This window comes from Orycteropus afer, unplaced genomic scaffold (assembly GCF_000298275.1).
Source record: "Orycteropus afer afer isolate SDZICR_OR568_19922 unplaced genomic scaffold, OryAfe1.0 scaffold00070, whole genome shotgun sequence".
In the NCBI taxonomy this organism is placed as follows: Eukaryota; Metazoa; Chordata; class Mammalia; order Tubulidentata; family Orycteropodidae; genus Orycteropus; species Orycteropus afer.
Genome location: NW_006921657.1, coordinates 9,065,769 through 9,091,350, shown reverse-complemented (window position 1 = coordinate 9,091,350; position 25,582 = coordinate 9,065,769). Strand labels below are relative to the sequence as shown.

The 25,582-nt window shown below is 35.3% G+C and overlaps 1 protein-coding gene and 1 non-coding gene across 2 annotated transcripts in view; both read left to right on the top strand.

Moving 5' to 3' along the window:
- Positions 1-1,068: 1,068 nt before the first annotated feature.
- Positions 1,069-25,582, top strand: part of CCAR1 (cell division cycle and apoptosis regulator 1) — a 38,060-nt gene continuing 13,546 nt past the window's right edge. The window contains exons 1-15 of the mRNA XM_007940680.2: positions 1,069-1,141; positions 6,388-6,551; positions 7,202-7,246; positions 9,011-9,043; positions 11,529-11,719; positions 13,388-13,502; positions 13,608-13,800; positions 18,233-18,362; positions 18,480-18,641; positions 19,754-19,979; positions 20,758-20,871; positions 21,400-21,566; positions 22,308-22,518; positions 23,326-23,409; positions 25,013-25,198. Coding sequence (XP_007938871.1) covers positions 1,069-1,141; positions 6,388-6,551; positions 7,202-7,246; positions 9,011-9,043; positions 11,529-11,719; positions 13,388-13,502; positions 13,608-13,800; positions 18,233-18,362; positions 18,480-18,641; positions 19,754-19,979; positions 20,758-20,871; positions 21,400-21,566; positions 22,308-22,518; positions 23,326-23,409; positions 25,013-25,198 — 2,094 coding nt within the window. The remainder of the gene's footprint in view (positions 1,142-6,387; positions 6,552-7,201; positions 7,247-9,010; positions 9,044-11,528; positions 11,720-13,387; positions 13,503-13,607; positions 13,801-18,232; positions 18,363-18,479; positions 18,642-19,753; positions 19,980-20,757; positions 20,872-21,399; positions 21,567-22,307; positions 22,519-23,325; positions 23,410-25,012; positions 25,199-25,582) is intronic.
- On the top strand, positions 21,212-21,276 carry LOC122149992. The gene has a single exon (XR_006163429.1). It is a non-coding gene; the product is annotated as a small nucleolar RNA SNORD98 (small nucleolar RNA).

Here is a 25,582-nt window from a genome sequence, read left to right as displayed (position 1 = left end):
CCGGCCCCTCCTCCACCACCTCGCTTTTTTACTCGCGGCCCTTCAGGCGTGCCCAGCACCCGTGAGCCTCGGCCTAGCGGCTCTGGTGGATCTGCCGTCCCCCGTCCCACGCTCCGGAGCCGCCGTGTCTTTAGCTATCCTGCCTTTGGGCCTGGTTCGTCGGGACGACTCGCCGTGGTGCAAGTTGTGGAGGATGGAGGCTTTCTCCGTCTTCCTTGGGGATTAAGGGTCTAGTGTTGTCGGTATCCCACTTTTGGTTGGCTTCGTTTTCTCGTATGGGAGGGAGGATTCCACCTTTCGTGGTCTGGCCCACGAGGAGCTTGGGGTGGAGCAAGATGGATGGCAGAACTCGGGCCCATACGAGTGGCGCATGTGTGGGGAGTGGGTACGTGGGTGGAGACCTTCGCCTTTTTTGGGGCTCTTTTTTGGGGGAGGGGTCTTCGTGATTGTTCTCTGAAGGGCATCCGTTATCTCTACTGCTTTTCCTCCTCGAAGGAGAGGAGGGAGAAGGAGCATGCAGGTCCCTTGTTCCTTTCCTGCTCTAGAAAGTAAGATGTTACTTCAATGATGTTCTGAAGCACCATTATTCAGTGTCTCGTGGCCCCAATTTTCGTTATTGGTACGACTGCGATTCTGGCCCTAATCCACAGCCCACTGCCAAAACAAACAACGCAGGCTGTGTTTTCTTTTATCGTTAAGTTGTGAAGTTATGGTTAAGAATCGAGGTAGCTAGGTCTTCCGTGTAAATGTGACAATTTGTAGTCGCAGACCGAAGTGCTTTTCTTGTAAGTCAACTCTTAATGTCATGTTTTAAAATTAGATACCTTTGGTGGACTACCTGATGTAATATGTTTTGTTGCGTTTCAGACGTTCCCTTGCCCCTTTTTACTTCTAGTAGTTATTAAAACATAGCTCTACAAAGATTTCCTTGAGAAATACTTCTTTAAAATAGCCTTTTGTGATATTTGTGGTTTGATAGAACTTTAAAATGTGGATCTTTTCTTAATAGATCGCTGCTATAGAAGAGAAACAAGCAGACGTTTGTTTTTTTATCTCCCCGTTTGCATCATGGCTCAGTTTGGAGGACAGAAGAATCCGCCATGGGCTACTCAGTTTACAGCCACTGCGGTATCACAGCCAGGTCAGGCAATGAACACAAACACTGCAAATGGTGGTGGTGGGGGCATGTTATAACCGTGATTTGCTATGCATAATATTGTTAAATGTTCATAAATTCTCTTTTGTTTAAGTTTGTATATAGAGCTTTTTAAAAAAGAGGTGAGTCAACTAGCAAAAAAATGAGTTTTGCCAATCTTTTTAGTTTTAAAATAGCTTAAAATGATGACTTTTTCCGTGGTTTGATTATGTTAGGAGTTAACAGCCACTCTGATTCATTAAGTATAGAATATGTGTACTATTTGACATCTCAAGATGTCGGTATTCTTAAGTTACGCTTGAAAGCAAATGTATTTGAAAGCCATATTTCACTAAAATTATACATGGCAGTTTTCAGTTGCAGTTGTCTTATTTAAAGTAGAAAAATGAATTCTAAGAAGTTAATTATTAAAATTGATTGAAAAAAGGAGCAGATTAACATTTAAATTTTAAAACAAGGTACAAAAATTGTCATTGTTTGGAGTAGAGCTTCTTTTGCTCTGAGGAAGAATTCTATACCAGTGTTTTAATTCATTGATTGGATCTTAAAAATCTTTAACTTCTCTTGTAGCATTGTAGTTTTACTCAAATATAATATACCAGTAATGTTTAGGAATTTCAAATGGGTTTCCCAAGGAAGGATACTAATGAATGAAATTTGAGTTTCTTTGAGTATCCAGAAAAATTGCAGCTTATTTTGTTAATTTGAATACATGTGAATAATTTATGGTACATCTGATGTTCTTTGTGGCACTTTACTTACTTAAAATATCTGTTATGTAACTTGAGGTCAGTTGCAAAGAGACCAACTGGGATTTTCTAACTTAGATATTCTAAAATTTGGTGGAAATGATTATCTAATTATCTAGGTGACCTTTCTCATTCCTTTCAAATAAGTGGATACTTTAGGGATTTTATTTTAATTGCTCTTGATTTTGGGTATTAGATGGTCAGCAGTTACATATGCAGACAACTGAAAATAATGTGAAAAAATACTTGCAGATTATATTTAATTCAGATCCAGTATTTCTCTTGCTCTCTAACAGTGTTTGTGAGGATGGTGCAGGACCAGGCGCTGTTTGGTTCTGCTGTTCGTAGGGTTGCTGTGAATCAACTCAGCAGCACCTAACAACGTTAAATAATGGGGAAACTGGTACTGACTTAGTTACAATGAAATAGGACTTAGTAGCCACTTTTGTATATCCAGAAGCAAGTGCTATGTAATGGCACTTTGATAAACTAAAGCATCTTTTAGCTTACTTTTTCTGCATATAATTTGTTTTAGATTCATAACGTCTATATTGTGTCAGTAAAATAGCTGTTATGGTGGAATTCTGTAGTCCATAGCTCTTAACACGTACTTGGATAGATATTTTAAAACTGAAAAGGAGACCAAGGTTTAATGGAACTTGTCATAGACAAAATCAATGGTGAATATAGATCTCCCCTTTCCATATTTGGCTCTCTATATCTGGAAATGGGAGCTCTGGTAGCATAGTGGCTAAGGCACTTGACTGCTAACCAGAAGGCTGGCGGTTCAAACCCACCAGCCACTCCTCGGAAGGAAGGTTGGGCAATCCTACTTCTGTAGTGATACTGCCTCGGAAACCCAAGGAGGGGTCGCTATGAGTCAGGGCTGACTCGACGGCACATAACAACAACAACAACAACATATCTGGAAATAAGAGATTTCGAGTGTAAATAATGGGATTTGTGTAAACAGAGTTTGTATTTGTGCTGTATGAAGTTATAGGCTTTATTGGACTTCTCATTGGTCAGAATTTTTCAAAATTGTCATTTTGCTGACACATTGTGGCTTCAGAAAGTAGGCAGCGTTTTGTGAGTATGCTTAGCTTTGCCATAAAAATTCTGGAGTAGTTTCTAAATGAAACTCAACTCTAAATGGATATGAAAGGTAAAGAATTCCTTTCCTTTCTTTTAAAGTCTTTTTTGTGACTAATCCTTGTCTCATTAGAGTTGATTCTTAAAAGCCAAGCAAACTTTTCTCAAAATTCAATTTTTTTTTTTTTTATTCTCTGAGGCAAAGTATGTCTTATTTACACCTAATTTTAATGGAGACCATTTTAACCTAAGTATGACTGTTAAGTTTTCTCCTGGCAGCTTCAAATACAATTTGAGAAACATTTCAACAAAGGATACTGAACTTTATCAGGGTAATTGTGTACATGCCAATTTTTTATATATATATTTTTAAATACAACTATTAAAATATACCAAATGCATTAGTTTTAGAGGCCATTATCAGATCAAATGTTTATGCAACAGAAAAAGGTTAACTAAATAATTCAACTCAAATTTTTTTTTTTTTTTTTATTAGGATTTGGGTGAAGATTTACAGAGTAAATTCACTTTTCATACAGCAGTTCACATATACTTTGTCTCATGTCATTGACAAAAATTTACAATACAGCAGCTCCCCTCCCACTTCCTCCCCATAGTTACCTCCTCCCAGTGTCCATCCCTTCATACTCTTCTGCACCCTGAGCTATCTCCCTGTGCATAAGCAGCCCTTCCTTCTCCCATGATTGTTCTCTCCAGGGCGTGTGTCTACTTGAGGTAAATGTTTAACTCACTTGCTTGTACTTTGTTTGGCTGGAAACCACAGTTGTGGGTTCAATTCCAGACCTGAAGGGCATCTAGGGGCCATAGTTTCAGTGGTTACACCAGGCTCCCTTGGACCAGCAAACCTGGTCCCCACCTTCTTTTTTTTTTTTTTTCAACTCAAAATATTTTTATTTTTGTTCCTATATTTCTGACTCATTTTCTCTTTACAGCAATAAAAAGTTACCGTTCTGTTTCGTTTATTATAAAATATAACATGGTTCTGTTATTCGATTTTCTGAGGTTATTTTGCATCAGTATTAATTTTGTTGAGACGTTTGTTTTATGTATTCATTTGGGGAAACTCCACAGGTTCCAGAGTTGAGTTAGCTGTAATCTTTATGAAAGCTGCAAGCCAGGCTTGGCTTTTCTGTGGTGCTGCTGGGTGGATTCAGACAGACAACCTTGGGGTTACTAGCCAAGTGTAGATCATCTGTGCTACCCAGGAACCTTAAAAGTATTTGTACTAACTTTGTATAACACAAAGTCTTAACTGATAGTGATTTGAATATTTTGTTGTATTCACACAGATTAAAGTTTAGCGTATTCACATAAGATACATTTAAAATAATAATTGAAGTTGCCAGAGAAGCACAAATGCAAGCAATTATTGCTGAAAACTTATAAAATTAAGGATCTGTTTTGAATTCTTTCTGATTAATTTTAATACTGAGCCTGTTCAAGTAATGAGAGTTTTTAATTCCTAGATGTCATCATCAATTTTAACCTTCATATTGGATCAGATATTAAACTTTGACTCTTTTCCCTTTTGAAAATGTCTTCACTTTACATGTAGGTACTGTCGTCTTCACATTTGGATAACTGCATTAGCAACAGCCTTCTCTTGCTTACAGCTCCCACACAAAGTTTCTCACCTAACTTTCAGGACCTTCTATGCCTTTCCCAAATTTATATCCTGTTCTATTCTGATACAGATCCTTTAGTCAGGAAGCTCTTTTCCCCATCTTTCACTTGGTGATGATGCTATCTTTTATTTGTCCCAACTGCTTGCTTCTGTTTGCTGTTCTCTCTTGCTTACTAGATTAGCTTTTGCTTATTTCTCCTGAGCTCCAGTGCGTCTGTCAAATGTGGTCCTCCTAAAGCATTGTTTCAGCTACTAGTCAGCCACTTAACTATTTGCATCATCCGAGTACTCTAGGGGGTATCTGTCATGATACATGGTTTATAAACTTAAAATTTAGAACCTTGAACATGAAAACATTTTGATGTGATGTAGAGTTTTTAGATTTTACTATATTTTCTTGTATTTTTGTAGAAAGTACAATCAGATATATCACTTTAACTAAAATAAAAATATTTACCTGTATATGTATATACTTGCAAAATTTTAAAATGTGGGGATGGATTTATCAGATCAGACCTATTCTCACCCATTTCTTTTGACCATTTGTAAGATGACTGCCTTACAGCTATAGAGAAAAATGAACTAATTGGGAATTAAAGCTGTAGTGATGTAATGCTTTGACATAGGTGTTTGAAGCCAGTATTAATGTGCATGTTTTAAATGTGAGTCCACTTTTCCTGTCTCCTCATTCTGGCCTGATGGTTGGCTTTTTAAACTCCTGTCTCTTGAATCAGCAGCTCAGATTCCAAGATTCCTGGTCTTTTTCTCACACATAATAGCCGATCTATATGTATTTTCATTTGGATTTGGTATCCCTTGATACTTGGAGGTTTACAACCCGTAATTTGGTAGAAAAGGAAGATTGCTGCTGGTATGGGCTCTGTTTAAACATTACTAGTGCTGTAGTAAGGTGTTTAGGTGGCATAATGGCTGTGTTATAGCAAAATATCTCTGAAACATTTTTCTAATGGTTAAAAAAAAAAGTGCATATAAAATCAACTGAGACTGGTTGTTAATACATACATTTCCTCATCCTCTGAGCCTTCCTTGTGCTGTCAACCAATGAGAGCTGATATGGCAGACTCATTAATTTTGACCAGTGAGTATTAGTATAAATCCAAAATCAAACCCAGTGCCATCAAGTTGATACCAACTCATGGTGACCCTATAGAACACAGTAAAATTCCGTAGGCTTTCCAAGGCTGTAAAGTTTTATGGAAGCAGAGTGCTACATCTTCCACATTTGTAGCAGCTGGTGGGTTCAAACCACTAACCTTTCAGTATCAGCCACGTGCCTAACCATTGTGCCACCAGGGCTCCTTCTGTAAAGGTTACAGCCTTGGAAACCCTATGGGGCTGTTCTACTCTGTCCTATAGGGTCTCTATGAGTTCCAGTTTGACAACAGCAGTTTGGTGTGTGTTTTTCCTAAAATACTTCTTGGAAGTACTTTAGTTTGTCTAGGTAAATTTGATTGGATTTATTCTGAAGTATAGTTTTGTAGAACATTATTATATATACCATGACATGAATTACTAATGTAAAGCCTTTGGCTTCTGGGGTAGACTTGAATCAGTTACATGCACTAAGCATTACTAAAATAATTTTTTTTTTTTTTTTTTTTTAGTTTTTTTACTAACCAGTGGGCAGACCTTGGTATACAACTGAGCACCTATGGAAAATTCCTGGAAGAGACCCAAATAATCTTGATTTCTACCCCCTATCCCCCATTTTAATCTCATTTTAGCTGCATTGGGAGTTCAGCAGCCATCACTCCTTGGAGCGTCTCCTACCATTTATACACAGCAAACTGCGTTGGCAGCAGCAGGCCTTACTACACAAACTCCAACGAATTATCAGTTAACTCAGACTGCGGCATTGCAGCAACAGGCCGCAGCTGTATTGCAACAGGTGAGTCTTAAAGAGGTTTTAATAAGTGACATAAAAATTTATGAAATCTGTCTGAGGTCTTGCTAGGAGTCACTACCATTCCTTTTTCATAGATGAAGGATGAGTTAAGGGCCTTTATTAGTTTGTTTTTTTTTTTTAATGATGAGGAAACATACCAAGCCAAACTCACTGCCATCAAGTTGATTCTGGCTCATAGCGACCTCTCCTTGAGTTTCTGAGGCTGTTTCTCTCTGGAAGTAGATTGCCCAGTCTTCCTTTCGAGAAATGGCTGGTGGGTTTGAACCACCAGCCTTCTGGTTAGCAGTCAGATGCCTTAGGCACTACGCCACCAGAGCTTCTAAGAAAAGATAAGCCTAACACATACAGAAAAGCATAGCTACTTAGTCAACATTTTTCATTTTTTAAATTGGATATTTTTTTATACTTCAAGTATTTGAAAAAAATTAAGTTCTTGGTGGATCTCTGAGTATAAATAAGTAATCAACAGTTTATTTATTTTACATGACGTTTAGCTGTTCCAGGAAATTGGGTTTTAGTGTAATTTTGGCTGCGTATTTATATGTAAGTAGTTCATGTTTTGAGAATGACAAAAATTAATGTTCATATTTTTCTTAGAAAAATCTCTTTTGCTTATTTCCTCCCTCTGCCAGCAATATTCACAACCTCAGCAGGCCTTGTATAGTGTACAACAGCAGGTAACTTTATATTTTCTATCTTAAAACGTGATTTAAAAACAGGCATTTATTTGAAATTTCTATTGATAAAGTGTTTAATTCCTACCTTCATCTGTGATTTAAATTCTTTGGGGGTAGAGCAAGTGAGATACATAAAAAGGAATGTCTCCAAAGGAGCAAGAGGTAGGGAGGTCCCCAAAACCCAAATCCTCCACTGTCATCCAGTCTTTTGTCAATCGTGTTTAAGGACATATGCTTAGGATGACCTGGAAAATCACTCGATTGCTGAGTTTTGACCCTGTACATCTGTCTGGAACTTCAGCCCTACTTTGCTGAACTAGACCACATGTGAAAATGTAAAGCTGCTTTTTTTCCCCATCTGAAGCCTAGAATCCTGACTGCCATTTTTTTTTTCCTTTAAAGCAGTGGACTCTCCCTTTGTTTCCCAAATGAAATGGAGTATGAAACCCTAATGTACAGAATATCAAAATAGAACTGTTGAAAACAGGGGAAAGCCTCTCCTTATTGTTCCCACTCATATTATCAAGGCACGTTTGAACAATTTAAAGAACCCTGACTTAGACTAAAAGCAGGTTTATTTGGCCTCTTTTCCTTAAGCTCGTGTGGTAATCAAATACTTGAAAGTTTTCCACCTATGGTAGGCTTAGGTAAGGAAAACAACCCAAGGAAAAGCATGTCAAGGAAAAGAGAGTTTGCCCTGAAAATGGTAGACTCTAGCCTAAGCACCCATTCTAGATTTTCTTAAGGCTCAGGTCCAGTTTTTAGTCTTTCTCAGTCCCTGAGCCATTAAGAAGTTCAGGAAAGTATAGCAGTCAGGAGAAATGAAAGGAATATAAAAGAACAGGATCCAGAGACAATGTGGAAAAGCACGAGGCACTCCATCCATAAGGTCTAGCTCATTTTTGTTCTTGATTTAAGCCCTTTGAGACTTGACAAACATTTTCCCTGATCACAGCATTCCACTCATTTTTTATAAACCTTCAAAAAAAACTGACAGATTAATTTCAAAATTGGCTATTTTGTTTTTAGAATACTCTCAGACTTGTTTTAGTACTATTATAAAATACATAATTGAATATTAAGTTGAACCATGTAAAAATGGCAATAATCAACCATTCTTCACTAAACAGAAAATCGTAGTTAAATATTATTTAATTTGTACTACATAGCTCCAGGTAAACCAAGTGTTTTGAATCAGAACCTCTTTTTTCCTTGTTTAAGTGATCTCTGTTTCAGAGTGTTTTAACTTCCCTGTTCCCACCAATTCCTTACACTTTTCTGGTTAAGTTACATTTTGCTGTTGCTGGAAAAACCATATGTCAGATTATTTAGCCCTTCGTGGTTTCTATGCCTTTACCATCAGAAGATCAGAAGTGCTTCTCATTCTAGGAACATACATGAAGTGAATGGCTAGTGGTATTTTTTGATGCAAGTTGTATAATGATAATCATACATGATAGATAATAGTTAGCATGTTGTGGAACTAGAAATCTTCCCCTCTAGGGACTTGTGGGGTTTTTTTATGTGCAATAGCAGCAAAACAAATACATATTTTTATTGGATGCTGTTAAATGCCAGTTATTAGATGAGATTCTTACCTAGTAGGTCCACAGATGTTAGAAATAGAAAACTTTAAATGCTTAATTATTTGTATTACTTTTCAGGTTTTTCTTAACTAGAAATAAAATAAGTATTTAATAGAAATGTTTTCTTTTTATAAAGCATCTTTTAATCAATTCTATTTTCTTTTTTTCTTATTTCCAGTTACAGCAACCCCAGCAGACCCTTTTAACACAGGTTAGTTTAGCCTTACTTTATTTCTTTTGGGTATCTGAATGAAGAGTGGACCAGTTTTATTTCCATTCTGGTTTTTCTGTCGGAGTTTAAAGATGAATATTTGTTGGAGTCACGTAACAGCTTAGCTGTAATATAATGTTAAATGAAGATTGTCGTTGTGTGGATTTTTGCTTGTTTTATTTTTTTGTGTGTGTGCTTTTTGATTGTGGGTCTAGCTGTTAACTGAGTTTAATGAATAATATGTCTTATTTTAAACCTAATACTAATTTTGAGAGTTTTTTTTTTGTAGCTAGAACTTTTGGGGTTTTTTTTTCTTGTTTAGCTTGACCTCATGTGGTAGAATTACTGTGTTACCTTACCAGATTAATTTTTTTTAGCAACATTAAATAAAAGTTTTTAAACTTTTGATACATAGTACTACTACTTTTCTACAGAATGATTGCATTAACTTCTCAAGAAGGAAGACTACAAATCTGGATTTAATTAAAATTCACTTCTGGTAAAGCAATTTGGCCATGTCTAAAATAATTTTAAATGTACCTGTTTGAAATATTTAAGCAAGCAATTCCACTAAGAAAATTTGTTCTGAAAATGCACTCATACATATGCAAGATGACAGGTAAACTAGGCTGTTCATTGCAAAAAATTATAAACAACCTTGAAGTCCTAATTAGGGGATCAGTCAAATATATTTTGGTATATACCAGGAGTTGGCAACCTTTCTCTGTGAAGGACCAGATAATAAGTACTTGAGGCTTTGAGAACTACTTACAGTCTCTATTCTTTATATATGTGTATATATATATACACACATACACACACGTTCATACATGTATTCAAAAGTCAAACTCACTGCCATCGAGTCAGTTCTGACTCATAGTTACCGCCATTGGGATTTGAAGGTGGTAAATCTTTACAGAAGTCGATTGCCCCATCTTCCTTCTGTGGAGTGGCTGGTGGGTTTGAACTGCTAGCCTTCTGGTTAGCAGTCATATGCCTTAGGCACTCACTATACCACCAGAGCTCCTTATATTTTTATTTATTTATATTTCATTGATTGATTGATTGATAAAGATATTCTGTTAAAAGTATAAAAACAATTCTTAGATGATAGGCCTTACAAAGACAGGCCATGAACTAACTTGGCCCATGAGTATAGAAATATTGTATAGCTATTAAAAAGGAAGAGGAACCTGTTTACTTACTGATAGGGAATGATATCGCAGATATGTGAAGTGGAAAAAAAGGAACAAGGCACTTTGTGTTGTATGCTTTCATCTATATAAGGAGGAGGGAGACATAACAATATCTACTTACCTACGTATATGCTCATGTTAGCATAAAACATCTTCAGGAGTCTCTGTAATAATAACTACTGATAGTGATTGCCTCAGGGATGAGGACCTGGGTAGCTGAGGAAAAGACACAGGAGAAAAGCTTTTTACCGTGTACTATTAAACCTGTCTAGTCTTGAATCTGTTGCTTGTTTTTTGAAAATAATGTACACTCTAATTGAGAAATCAGCCCCTTTGTTTTTATTAACTGAAATGGACCAACAACTATGATCTATTTAGTCCCCCAAAACAGAATTTCTAAATTAAATAGAAAAGCTATAAAAGTTTGTCTTTCCTTAAAATAACATTTCCCAAAATTTGCTCTGAAGAGCATTAATGTCTTAGGGTGTTACAGGGATTTCATGAGAAAATAATTATGTGGTCAAAGTTTAAAAAATGCTGTATTCTCTTGTTATGCCATTGTAAATTGTGTATTTTGGAGAGGAGGCTAAAATATGCAGTGTTTTTTAAACTCATTGGGTCATGGGACCTTTCTTCCCTGGCTTAACCTGTGGAAGTACTTATCTAAGTGAACATAATGATAAAATACATCTAAAATAACTTATAACATTTTGAGTTAGTTTTAAGTGGTTATTTAAGTTTTTAGACAATGTTGATTTTTTTGTTGTTGTTGAATTTTTTCTTTAATTTGGTGTTCATCATGGTTTTCTATTTGTTTTCGTTGTGTGGGTGGTCCCCCCCCCCCCAACAATTTCTGTATGTGACACAGTGACACAGATTTCATTCTTTTGCACAGTTACTATTTTTTTAAAATACATTTTATTAAACTATAGTTGGTGTACAGTGAAGTACACAAAATAAAGTGACATGGGTCAGTGGTTTTTTTGTGTGTGTGTGCGCAGTGTTTCTTCCTCTCCCCACCTCTGGTAACCAATAAAGAAAGTTTCTTTCCGTATATAAAGTTTTCCTTTACTTTTTACAATAATTATTAATACTGCATTTGTTCTTCTGTCATTAACTTATTTCACTCACCCTAATGTGTTCCAAGTTTATCCATGTTATGTCTTGTTTTGCAGATTCTACATTATTCTTTAGTGGTGCATAGTATTCCATTGTGTGTATGTACCATAGTTTGGTTATCCATTCTTCTTAAATTGTGCAGTTATTCTTTCTATGATTATGTTTTATAGCCAGCTGCATTGCCTACAAGCCTTAGTTTGTCAACTCCTCAGCCCGCTGCACAGATAACTGTATCATATCCAACACCAAGGTCAAGTCAGCAACAAACCCAACCTCAGAAACAGCGTGTTTTCACGGGAGTGGTGACAAAGCTACATGATACATTTGGGTTTGTGGATGAGGATGTATTCTTTCAACTTAGGTAATTGTCATTAGGTGTTGGTAGATACTTTCTTGTATTTAGTGTTCAGTATATTGATAAAGCACCTGCTTGATCATGGCATAGGATTGTGCTTTGGCTATAGTTTATGTCTGTTTTAACTATTCAACTTCTACTGAAGTATTTGTACCTATGACCTTTTTTGTTTGTTTGTCATTGGTGTGCTTTTTTTTTTTTTCCTTGTGACCTTTATTGATAGAAAATGTAATAAGGGATAGCTTTTTGGTTATTGAACCAGAGTTATTGCACCCTGGTGGTGCAAATGGTTAAACACTTATCTGCTAACTGAAGGATTGGCAATTTGAAACTACCTACCCTGTCCATGGGAAGCAAGACTTGACAATTCAGTTCTGTGAAGATGGCAGCCTGGAGAATCGTATGTGCAGTTCTTCTCTGCCACATGGAGTTGCTATGAGTCAAAAACAAGTCAACAATTATGGTGAATTGTTTATAAATGTTTTATAAAAGCTAACATTTATTACCTAATAATACTTAATGTCCAGACTTAAGTTGAACTTGGGAAATAAAGTCATATCCAGCACACCTCGTTTTATTGTGCTTCACAGGTGCTATAGTTTTTACAAATTGAACATGGTGGCAACATTGCATCAAGCAAGTCTGTTGGTGCCATTTTTCAAATAGCATGTGCTTGCTTCATGACTCTGTCACAGTATTTCAGACTTTTTCATAATGTCATTGCACACTTAATAGACTACAGTATAATGTAAACATAATTTTATATATGCCAGGAAATCATAAAATTTGTGTGACTCGCTTTGTTGCAATACTTTGATGTGATGCTCTGACATGGAATCTGTGATATTTTCGAGGTATGCCTGAGTGGCTTTCTAAAATTAATCTTCCCTTTGACATATATAATCAGTAACATTGTTTTCGTGTTGAAAAATTAATAAATGAGAATTAAATGTTTGGTGAACTAGCATGTTCACAGTAGTGCTTTATTTTTTCATGAACTTTGTTATATTTAAGAAGTTGAATTGCTGTGTAAGATTTTTTTATAAGTGGTGATGGTTTTCATGCTTTACTGTACTGAGTCTTTTCCATATATCTCTGCATTTCTCTAATCTTTTCAAAGCGCATCTTACTCTTGGATGTTGAAAGATAGAAAGTAAAAGTTAGGAAGGCACACAGTATTAGAATATGGGGTGGTAAATTATTTCTAATACTTCAGATCTTATGTTTGTATAGAAAGGGTGAAATATGACCAGTTCTAAAAGAAATATGTCTAAAAGATGTAACTACTTTTTAAAAATGACTTTCTAGGCTTCTGTTTCAGATATGAGTCTCCTCCCCCCACCCCCCCAACAGAAAAAAAGTTTATGGTCAAGTCAACTTCAAAGCATGACAGCTTGGTTTGTGGTGGGGAAAACTGTTCCATAGAGTTTTCAGTGGCTGGATTTTCAGTAGCTCACCAGACTTTTCTTCTCTGGGTAGACTTAAACCTCCACTTATGGGTTAGCAGCTGGGCATGTTAACTGTTTTTAGCACTCAGGGACTCCTATTGCAGATAAAAGTTATTTTAAAATCATAAGAATACTAAGTAATATGTAAATCTTTTCTTTGGTGGTGGGGTGGTGGATCTCTTCTAATTGTTTATATTTAACTTAATTCTTTTTTTTTTTTTGGCAGTGCCGTCAAAGGAAAAACCCCCCAAGTGGGTGACAGAGTATTGGTTGAAGCTACTTATAATCCTAATATGCCTTTTAAATGGAATGCACAAAGAATTCAAACGCTGCCAAATCAGGTACATAAAAATAGTGATTTGGGGATTACAGAAATGTGGTAATTGGGTCTTTAAAACTTACGAGGATTTTTCTTTTTTTCATTTAATTGTGTTATTTTTGTTAAGAATCAATCTCAGACCCAACCTTTACTGAAGACTCCTCCTCCTGTACTTCAGCCGATTGCACCACAGACTACATTTGGTGTTCAGGCTCAGCCCCAGCCCCAGTCATTGCTGCAGGCACAGATTTCAGCAGCTTCTATTACACCACTACTGCAGAGTCAGCCACAGCCTTTATTACAGCAGCCACAGCAGAAAGGTATTACATGCAAGAATATATGTTTGCTTTTTATGTTTCATACTCAGATAAAACTCTAGTGTTTATAATAATAATAGTATGCTTTTAGTTACAGAAAGAGGTCAAAGATAAGTTCTTTGTATGCTTAAACAAAATATGAGAACAGTTAATCCTCTGCTACCCTATCAGCCTAAATTAATGGAGACTTATTTTTCATAAACATACCAGCAACATTTCATATGTACATAGAGTTTGATGGTAGCATTTTAAGTTACTCATTGAACCATAGTGCATCAGATTAATGAGCTGTGCTTTTAAAATTTTCCTCTGCATATTGATTATTTAGAATCTGGATATTTTCTTACTGAAACGGTGTTAAAAAATGTTAGCTTTTTTTAAAAAATGTATTTGTATAATCCTAAAAATGTATTTGTATAAGCCTAATATGCCTTTTAAATGGAATGCACAAAGAATTCAAACACTACCAAATCAGGTACATAAAATACTGATTTGGGGATTGCAGACCCAATTACCCAAAAAAAAAGTATTTGTGGCATTTTCTCAAACATATATAAGAAAGTGATAAAACATTACAGTGTAAAAAGTTACTAAATGAACACCCCTGTAATCACTACTCAGGTAAAAAAAACATTGCTAGCCCTTCTTTGTAATAGTTTTACTATGTAAATATGTGTCTTCACACTGTATAATTTAGTTTTCTCTTTTTTTGAGTTTTACATGATTTGTGATTCTATTTACATATCCTTTTGTGTGAGACTTCTTTGATTCAAAATTGTTTAAAGTTTTCCATACCATTCTGTATGGCTCGTTTGTTCATTTTCACCGTAGGTAGTATTCTGTTGTATGGATATTGTATAAGAGTAAGCTTGAAAAAGCTAAGCAATTTCTCATGTGTCCAAAGGCAATATGCACAAGTTTTGTTGTATATGTATATATGTTGTGTGTGTGTGTGTGTGTGTGTGTATGCATACACATAAACACATGCAGAGTTCCATTCTGTATCTTCAATTGCAATTGCTGGGTCAGAGGGTATGTATGTGTGTCATAAACTTTCTGAATACTGCCTGTTTTCCAAAGTACCTAGTTCTTCCATGTATATCTGACCTTTAGTCCTGTAATTTATTATTTTTCTTTTCTCACATATTTCCTAAGAGGTTCTTCCGTTGTGAATTGATCCTTGACTAACCTTATTCTCTACCACTGTTTCAACAGAAGATGTGGTTTCTGTAAGAGGGTTTAAGGAAGCAGTGTTTCTGGTGGTGATTTGTCACCCAGCTCAGTAGATGGTTGATTAGAGCACTGAATGTAGGATCTGAATATGTGAGGAGAGAAAAGAGTTGTGATAAGGGTGGGTTTGATTTCAGTAGCATTAGGATTATGCTGAGAATCAGGAATGATAGGGAAATCTGCAGTGGCAACTAGGATTTCTTCAGAAATGCTATCCTCTGGGTGTTTAGCTGATACAGTATTACTTAATATAAGAAACATCTGTAAGTCAGCTATTTTTTTTTCCAAAAACTTTTTATCATGCAAGTTTTCCACAATGCAGAAAAGTTGAAAGAAGAATATAATCACTTGCATACTTACTACAATTGAACAACTATTAATATTCTGCCATATTTGGTTTGTCTGTATACATAAATAGGAGTTCTGGTGGCATAGTGCCTAAGGAATTTTGACTGCTAACCAGAAGTCTAGGGGTTCAAACCCACCAACCACTCCTTGGAAGGAAAGTTGGACAATCTACTTCTGTGGTGACACCGCCTTAGAAACTCAAGGAGGGGTTGCTATGAGTCGGATTCGACTCGATGGCAGTGAGTTTTGGGGTTTTTTTTTTTAGCGTAAGTCAATACGTGTGTGTACAGACATACCTTTTGTTGCTTAATCTTTTGAAGTAAGACATTATGACATTTTTCCCTTAAATATTTAAGCATAAGCATGTCTCTCCTAAAAAATGGGCCTTTTTCCTGTATTACCACAACTTATTATGACATCTAAGCAAAAACATTTAAATACCCAGTTTCTATTCAGACCTCCCAGTTGTCCTTAAAATGTCATTTAAAGTTTTCTTTCACTCTAAACAAGAGCCAGCCGAGTTCCATGCATTATATCATTATATTTAGCTATGTTTCTTTTTTTTTTTTTTTAATTCTAGATTCATTTCCATTGTTTTTTCTTCTCACAACAATTGACATTTTTAAGAAATTGGGCTAGTTGACTTATAGATTCTTGTGGAATCTTTACTGTTAGGGATTTTTCCTGATTCCTTGTGGTGTTTTTACCTTGTTCCCTCTGTCTGTCATATAAGCTATAAACTAGAAGTTAAACAGAAACTCTGGTAGTGTAATGCCTAAAGGCACTTGACTGCTAACCAGAAGGCTGGCGGTTTAAACCCACCAGCCACTCCTTGGAAGGAAGGTTGTGCAATCTACTTCCATAGTGATACTGCCTTAGAAACCTAAGGAGGGGTCTTGACGGCACATAAAAACAACAACAACAGAAGTTAAACCTATAGGCTTTTTTGGTAAGAATATATTATAGATGATGTTTTATAGTTAATATTGTATCATATTGGAAAGCACATGTTGTTAGGTTGTTTCATGGTTTGTGGTGCTAGGTTTGATAACTTGGTCAACGTGGTGAACATCACATCCTTCCATTATAAGGTAATCTTTTTTCCTTTGCAGGTAATCTGATACTTAAACATCAATAGATTGTTCTACAGCAATCTTTGATTTATTGTCTGTAGATCACAGATCAGCAAGCAGCTGTCAATTAGGTCCATGACTAAGAATAAGAATGGTTTTTACATTTTTAAAGGGTTGTGAAAAAATAAATTATTATGGATCAAGACCATGTGTGGATCACAATGCTTGCCAACTCCTACTTTAGGTAATTTTGCCTGAATCAATTATTTCATTGTAGGTTTCAGAGTGAGGATTTTTCTGATTCTATCATCTTGCCTACTTTTATTAGCTGTTACCTATATGCAGAGAAGAGCTTTTCCTCATGAACTGGGAGATTGTCTTAAGTATTCTTATGGTCTCATGGGCTTTATTTACTCAGATTTTTATCTTCAGTCATTTTATTTTTATTGTTTTAATTGTCCAAATATGGCTAGAGGGAACCCCCTTCAAGCTGACTCCTTTGTCCTTTTTAGATGCTCCCAATAGATTTGGAGTACTTGTTTTCTTACGCAAGATGCCCCATTTAAGGGTGTTGCTAAGTTGTAAGCTTCTTGTACATTCTCTGGAGTGACACAGCGGAGCAGAAGTAAGCATTTAAAAACCAGAAAAATCCTGCTGACATACACGTTTTTTTAATCCATAATGAGAAATCAGACTCAATGAATGAATTTTTAGGAAACAGAATATTTTGAAATTTTTTCCTACTACAGCCTATACAGCAAAAATTCTGATAAACACTATAGTGGGTTTCAAACTGGGAATTAAAATCTTTATCCTAGAATTAAGCCAAGAAAGTATCATCTAATACGACAGAAAAATGATGTAGTTCAATTTTCAATATGATCTTGTGTCATGTGATCAGGTAGAAAGAGTGGAATTGTCTTTATACTTACATATATAGAAAATTGTGCATATTGCCCTTAAACACATATGAGAAATGTTATAGCATAAATAAAACGAGTTCATTTATAAGTATGATCTCACCAATCATTTCATTAGGTAGAATGAATTTATTTGTGCTATATCTTGCTTTTTTTTTTAATTAAATTTTCTGTGATGTGCAGTAGTTATGTCTACCTTTCATAGACCTTTACATTGAATAATTCTAATAAGTTTTAGTAAATTTCAAGGAAAGATAATCTTTTTAAATCCTTGTAACTTAAGAAAATGTGGAGGTAGATAGGATGAGTGTTGATTAATCTAGAGTTGTGAAAGACTTGGTTATTTATTGTAGTAACTCTTTGAAATATTTACATCTGTTCATAAGTTAAGGAACTCTGGTGGCTTAGTGGGTAAGGCATGTGCCTATTAACCAGAAGGTCAGTGGTTCAAACCTACCAGCTGCTCCACAGGAGGAAGATGAGGCAATCTACTTCTGTTAAGATTTCTAGGCTTGGGAACCCACTGGGGGTTGCTATGAATCAGAATTAACTTGATGGCAGTGGATTTATCCACAAGTTATTTTGAGTTTGCATTGTACCAAAGAAGATGCTATCCTATCTGAATAAGATAAATATTTGGCTGTCATGTTTTAAGATGAAATTATTTTTGAACACTAAAAAGAATTCATCAAGACAATACCTATTTTGTTTTAAATGATAAATTACACTTCTGAAAACTATTTTAGTGATTCCCTATTACTTGGCTGTATTAATTTAGCCAACAATATTTTTCTATAAACTTTAATCAGAAGAAGCTTTGAAGTTTGTTTAAATAAGTTAACTTTTTTTCTGTATCTTTTTAAGCTGGTTTATTGCAGCCCCCTGTCCGTATAGTTTCACAGCCACAACCAGCACGAAGGTTAGATCCCCCATCCAGGTTTTCAGGAAGGAATGATAGAGGGGATCAAGTACCTAACAGAAAAGATGACCGTAGGTATGTTTTAATAAGTATACTATGGAATCTTGTTTGTGTTAATGTTATATTTATTGTATTAAAGAACTTTTCCATAATGCCAGAAACGTTAATAATTGTAGAAAAATTTGCTTTAAGTCGTGAAAGGGAGAGAGAGAGACGAAGATCCAGAGAAAGATCACCTCAGAGAAAACGTTCCAGGGAGAGATCTCCCCGAAGAGAAAGAGAGCGATCACCTCGGAGAGTTCGACGTGTTGTCCCACGTTACACAGTTCAGTTTTCAAAGTTCTCTTTAGATTGGTAGGTTCTTTTTCTTCTCTTTGTTTTATTAAATTACTAATCTAATAATTTTTAATACAGATGTCAGCCTTTGAAATCAGAGGTCATATTCAAATTACCAAGAATTTCTGAGCTTCCCCTGCAAAACAGAGATAATAGCAACTAGCAGAATTATTGTGAGAAAAAACCTGAGTTGGTATCTAAAGCATTTAATTCCGTGTGTAGAGATTATAGGTATTTCATAACTGGTGGTAGTGCATAAAAGGGGCAAATTGGTAAGTAATTTATTTTGAGGGAACGTTAGAATAAGGACCCTGGGTTTGGCAGTTGTGTATGAAATAAATCAACAAATGGAAAAACCAAGAGCCAACCTTAAACCAGAAATATCCCTTGGAGCTTTCTTAAATCTAAGTAGTAGTCTAGCTTCACTAGTCAAAAAAAAAAAAAAAATGTGCCTTGAGCATTATGTTGTTTTAAATAGGGCATTGAAAACCCTGTAGATCACAGCAGTCTGCTCCTGTTGTTAGGGTTGCTGTGAGTCTGGAGCCAACTCAGTGATAGCTAACAATGCCAGCAAAGTACTGCTTTAATTTAAAGTTTAGTGGTTTTCCTTCATTATTTTATATAGTTGGTGCATTTACTCTTGCTTGGGGTCAAATCAACTACTTTTAGTTTATACTAGTTGTGTAAACTGAGGAGCATTCAAATACTGATTTAGTAACATTCTTGCTTTTCTTTGTATGTACCTATATGAACTGTAGTTTTTGCAAGTAATTTAGAGTTCTGATTGATACAGAACTGCTTTTGTTCAGATATTCCCTGGAGCGGGGGTTGAAGTTAATTTCATTTCAGAGGGTCTTCTCTGATTAATTTTAAGCGGTACACAAAAATAAAGTAACAGTGGTAACATTTAGGTAAAAGTCATTTATTAGAAGCTGTTAGTAAACAAATCTGAAAATAAGACTTTCACATTTATCTGTGCAAACCTGTGCTCATTTATAATTGTCCATCTATTTTCCTCTGGCGTTTATCCATGTCGTGACTTATGTATTTAGCTTCAGAATTAAGTGAATGTTAGTATAAGCTTTGGTATTAAGGCTATTATTTAGTTACTACTTATGTCTGTTTTTCAGTCCTAGTTGTGACATGATGGAACTAAGGCGCCGTTACCAGAATTTATATATACCTAGTGACTTTTTTGATGCTCAGTTTACATGGGTGGATGCTTTTCCTTTGTCGAGACCATTTCAGCTGGGAAATTACTGCAATTTCTATGTAATGCACAGAGAAGTGGAGTCCTTGGAGAAAAATACGGCCATTCTTGATCCACCAGATGCTGATCACTTATACAGTGCAAAGGTTTGTATTCCAGGATAATATGCAGCATAATTTCTTAGCATTTAGTCACCATAACAGAGTATGTGGAGAGATTATTCAGAAAATATTAGGTATAGGACTTGAGTACCTGAATTTCTTTCTTGTTTGTCTGATTCTATTTTGGTTATTTGGAGCCCTAGTGGTGCAGTGGTTAAAGCGCATAGCTGATAACTGAAAGATCCACAGTTCAAACCCACCAACTGCTCCATGAGTAAAAGATAGGCAGTCTGCTTCCATAAAGATGGAAGCCTTGGAAACCCTGTGGGGCATTTCTGTCCTGCCTTGGTCACTATGAGTTGGAATCGACTCGATGGCACTGGGTTTGGTTTTTGGTTTCTGGTTGTCTTAAGTGATTTGATTTAACCTCTCTTTGCCTTAGTTTTAAACTGTAAAACTGGAATTAATATGTTGAACCTCATAAAAATGCGAGAAGTTAATTTTCTTAAGTGTTTTGTAATTTTCTATGACTTTGGATACCTTAGACAAAAGGGGAATGCACTGAATTTCAGTTTTTATGGTAGCATTTAGTATATTGCTTACAGTCTTTTTCTTTTTTTTTTTAACACGATCTAATCACAGCATCCCTTGAAAAGTTAAAGATAAATAGTATAAAGAGTATAATGCAATTTCTGCTATAGCACTTAACTTCCATTTTTATAAGAGATTTCATTTATTTAATATATAAGGATAATTAGTAGTGCTTCTCATTTTTTACGTTACTTTAGACTTTTGACAGGATTGAATTATTTGACTATAATAGGTAATGCTGATGGCTAGTCCAAGTATGGAAGATTTGTATCATAAGTCATGTGCTCTTGCTGAAGACCCACAAGAACTTCGAGATGGATTTCAACATCCTGCTAGACTTGTTAAGGTAAAATGAAACATTTATTTTAACTTTAGGCTTATATTTGTTTTATTTAGTCCTAAACATACATAAATAAAATGAAAAATACTACATTTTTAATCTTGTTAATTAGTTTAAAAACTAATACTACACTGAGGCACTCAATTTAATGAAGCAGATGTTTTATTGTAGATTAGTACTGTATCTTATTTGTATGTCATTGAGTAGTAAACTTATTTTGATGCGTTATATGTGAAGCATTCTTAGTGGTAATAGAATTTAGTATGTCTTTGAATGCTATTAAAGTTTGAATTATAGATTGTTTTTTCAAAAGAATTCTTAATCTGAAGAAATATTTTAGAAGGATGAGTTATGATGTATAAATCCTATTCCATTGCTGAAATGCAGTGTGGAACATGATGAACTGAACTCTTCCTTGACTGACATACCAGAGGTAGTAAAAATGTTACTGGAAAGGTTTGTACCTTTCCTTCCCAAGTATTTCCTTTGTAATTTGACAGGTTGCATAATAAATAATTACTTGTTTTGAATTAGTTTTTAGTGGGCATGAAAGGCAAGGATGAAGCCATGGCCATTGGAGGCCACTGGTCTCCTTCGTTGGATGGACCAGACCCAGAAAAAGACCCCTCTGTGTTGATTAAGACTGCTATTCGTTGTTGTAAGGCTCTGACAGGCATTGATCTAAGTGTGTGCACACAATGGTAAGTACCAATTTGTTTCTTGACTAGAAATGTTTTTCTAATAGTTATATAGTTGTTCTTGTTGATCAGCCTCCCCTCCACCGCCAATTACTTTAGCAACCCTCATCCTGCAGGTAATCTCCTCAAAGGAAAATCCCTATTTATAGCAAAAGTTGATTTGGTGCCAAAAATGTTTTTGGGAAAAAGGATTAAGAACTAATCAAAATAAACTGCAAATTTAAATGTTTTTGTTATGTTGTACTTCGGAAGTTGGATGTATATTGAAAATACTTTTCATTTCATGCATAGCTGGAGAAGATCGTCAAGAGAGAACTTCATTTCATTATAATTCTTTTGTTATAAAATGATGTAGTTGCTGATTATTTTTGTTCAGCCATATTTTCTCTTGAGGCTTATTTGTTCGGTGTATTTTAGTGTATTTCTTGTGACTTAATTGAGAATATTCTTTTTTTAGCACATGAAATCTGAACAGCTATCCAGCTTCTTCAGGTATTCTCTAAAATATGGGTAGCTCTGTAAACAAACTTGAAAATGCCTTGGGAAACGTATTCTTCTTTTAACCAATAAAATATTGTACAAATGTACCAAAAGAGGAACTATGGCTTCTATAATTTTTTTTTCTTTAGACCAACCTCAAGTTCTTGCAGCAAAATTTCTTTACTTGATGTGCTACAAGTGATCTAGGGTCTTTAAAATGTATTTTAGAATTTTTTTTCCAACATGCTTCTTCCCTTGCAACAGGTACCGTTTTGCAGAGATTCGCTACCATCGCCCTGAGGAGACCCACAAGGGGCGTACAGTTCCAGCTCATGTGGAGACAGTGGTTTTATTTTTCCCGGATGTTTGGCATTGCCTTCCCACCCGCTCAGAGTGGGAAACCCTCTCCCGAGGATACAAGCAGCAGCTGGTCGAGAAGCTTCAGGGTGAACGCAAGGAGGCTGATGGAGAACAGGCACTGAACGCTAATCCCTTTTTCTATTTCCGCTTCTCACAGGCACAGGAACACAGGCACAAATGCACACCACACACTACATAACAAACACACATGGAGGAACATAACTGGTAACAGCGACTGGTAATCCAGCTTTCAGCAGTAGTATGTTCTTTTCTCTTAAAAATCCTGTCTATTATACTAACTTTACAAGTGCTGAGACCTCAGAGGAAAATAAGTTGTGCTTAAGTTGCACAGATTTTTGTTTTTATCATAGGTCTAGTTGCTGAAATCTGGGACCAGTTGTTGAACAAGATTCAGTATTAAGTCATTTTAAACACTTTGCCATTTTCTAAAATTCAAAAAATTTTTTCTTTCACGGTCATCAGTTCTAGTCATGGATATTTGAAATTGGACACCCACAAGTCTGAGAGATTTGAAATTTCAGGCTATGTGGCAACGTCATTGGTACATTTGAAAGGTCTGACTAAATCAGTCTTAACTTTGGGTGGCTTGAAAATTGGGACAAGATCACACACTGTGTGGTTAGTGGAGACCGGCAGTGTTTGTGCTTCCCTGATATCCTTTGTGTTATAATTTATCACCCTTTTGTGTTTCACAGATCTGGCTTTGATTGGCTGATGAGTGTCTTTGTGATCAGTTAAAGTGGTAGAATGTATGTACGTTGACTTGCCTAAATAATAACTTTAGGAGAAGACAATCTGAAACATTTGTGACCTTGCACAGATCAGCAACAGACTTTTAAAAATAAATTAAGTTTGTTTAAGGCTTCAGAATAGTAATTACATTCTTAATTTTATGTATCAGGATGAAGAAGAGAAGGATGATGGTGAAGCTAAAGAAATTTCCACACCTACCCATTGGTCAAAACTTGATCCAAAGACAATGAAGGTAACTTTGAAAGTGATGGTTTTTAATTTGAAGTCTCAGTAAAAGAGTAGAGTAACATTGGTGAGAATGAGAACAGTGTGGTTTGTTTTTTTGTTGTTTTTGTTACTGTTGGGTTTTTTTTTTTTTTTTTCTTTTCTTTTCCCCAGATAAAAGCCATTCAAGATAAAGCCCAATATTACATATTGTATTTATAAGGTCAAGAGTTCTGGTGAGGCAATGGTTAAAGCATTAGGAAGTTAAGCAAATGGTTGATGGTTCAAACCCACCAGTGGCTCCGTGGGAGAAAGACGGTGACAGTCTGCTTCCATAAAGATGTACAGCCTTAGAAACCCCACAGGGCAGTTCTACTCTGTCCTGTAAGGTCACTGTGAGTCAGAATCAACTCAGTGGCAGTGGGTTTGGATTTATTAAGTCATCTTTTGTTTATATATTAGTATGACTTTGTAAATCAGTTCAGCCAATGTCTCTTTAATGCCTGTGATATGCAGGCGCCTATAGTGTAAGAACATTGTTTTCTGGTTTGATGTTTCTGCTTAAGTAACTTAAATTCAGGAGGAAGGGAAGATACATACGAAAAAGGTTATACAGTTTTTAAAATAAAATTTTAAAAGTAAAAAATCAGTTGATAACACATCTATACTGAGAAAGAAATAATTTGAGTACCTCTTTTGAAAGCCTGTGGTTAACTTACATTAGTGTTTCTTTGCTCCCCAAGGCCTCTGAACCTGTTTTCTTTCTCCAGATTTGACTCTCTGGGCCCATAATGTGAAAGTGGATGTGTAGTCAGAAGATCTGAGACTGCTCATTATTACTTGTTTTTGCAACTTGTTATTTAACACTTAAAAGCTGGCCTTTTAGTTAACATGCAGAAAAGTTGTCCTTTGTTATGAAAAACTTTGGTTTCTTAACCCACATTTCTTTTTTAAGTAGAGAATGTATATCATAGAAATTTTTGTTGGTCTTAGACGTCTTTAGTTTATTGAGAAACAGTAGGCAATTAGATTAAGCCTATCTCCCAAGGCTTTATTTTGTTAAATTTAATGCTCTATTATTAAGTTATTTTTAAACTTGTATTTCTTTTTATTATAAGTATAATGCATGCTTTCTGAGTATAAGCTTGTGATTGCTTGGTTGGTTATAATTATGTGTACACATAGGTTGCTAATGTACTTTTCACTTAATATTTGTGTTTCCTGTATAATTGTTTGTAAATATTATATACTGTTCCATTTCGTATACTATGTTTTCCTTTATTGCTTTTCATTGAAAATTTAAATTCTTGACTTTTTTTGAGGGGAGGGTCTGTAATTAATGCTTAAAATTTTTTCGGTGTTTAGGATATTTCCTTCTGTTGGATTGTCAGAAATTAGTATTACTGGGTCTAAGAGTATTTAAATAAATAATAATAATAGCTTAAATATCTTAAAACATATTTCATATTGTTTTCTAAAAATCATAGTGATTGTCAGTTTGTATTTTTACAAACATTGTATGTATGACTTTCACCAATTTTTTTTTCAATACAGGAGAAGATAATTGCACAGGTATTTTGCTTCCTATATCAATGTCCCATTTTTTGTGGTTTTTATGCTTCATACATTAGGTAAATGATCTCCGAAAGGAATTGGAAAGTCGAACTCTTAGTTCAAAAGGATTAAAATCCCAGTTAATAGCCCGATTGACAAAACAACTTAAAGTAGAAGAACAAAAAGAAGAACAAAAGGAGTTAGAGAAATCTGAAAAAGAAGAGGAAGAGGAAGATGATAGGAAATCTGAAGACGATAAAGAGGTATATAATCATTTAAATATACTATAATGGTATTAATAATACTGATTTATAGGTGCTTTGTATGACTTAAGTCATGTATAGATTTTTTTATAGTAAGGTATAATATACATAATATATGTATACATATATACGTTAAACTCAACCTTTAGTGAACAGTTCTGCAAATTTTGATAAACACATACAGTCATGTAACCACCACCACAATCAATATATAAAACAATTCCATGGTCCCCTACAATTCCCCTCTGCCCTTTTGTAATCATTTTCTTCTCCTATCCCCTAGCCTTTAGGAGTCACTGATCTGTTTTCTGTCGCTGTCGTTTAGCATTTTCCACAATGTCATAATGGATTCTTAGAGACTTTTGAGTCTGGTTCTTTAACTTA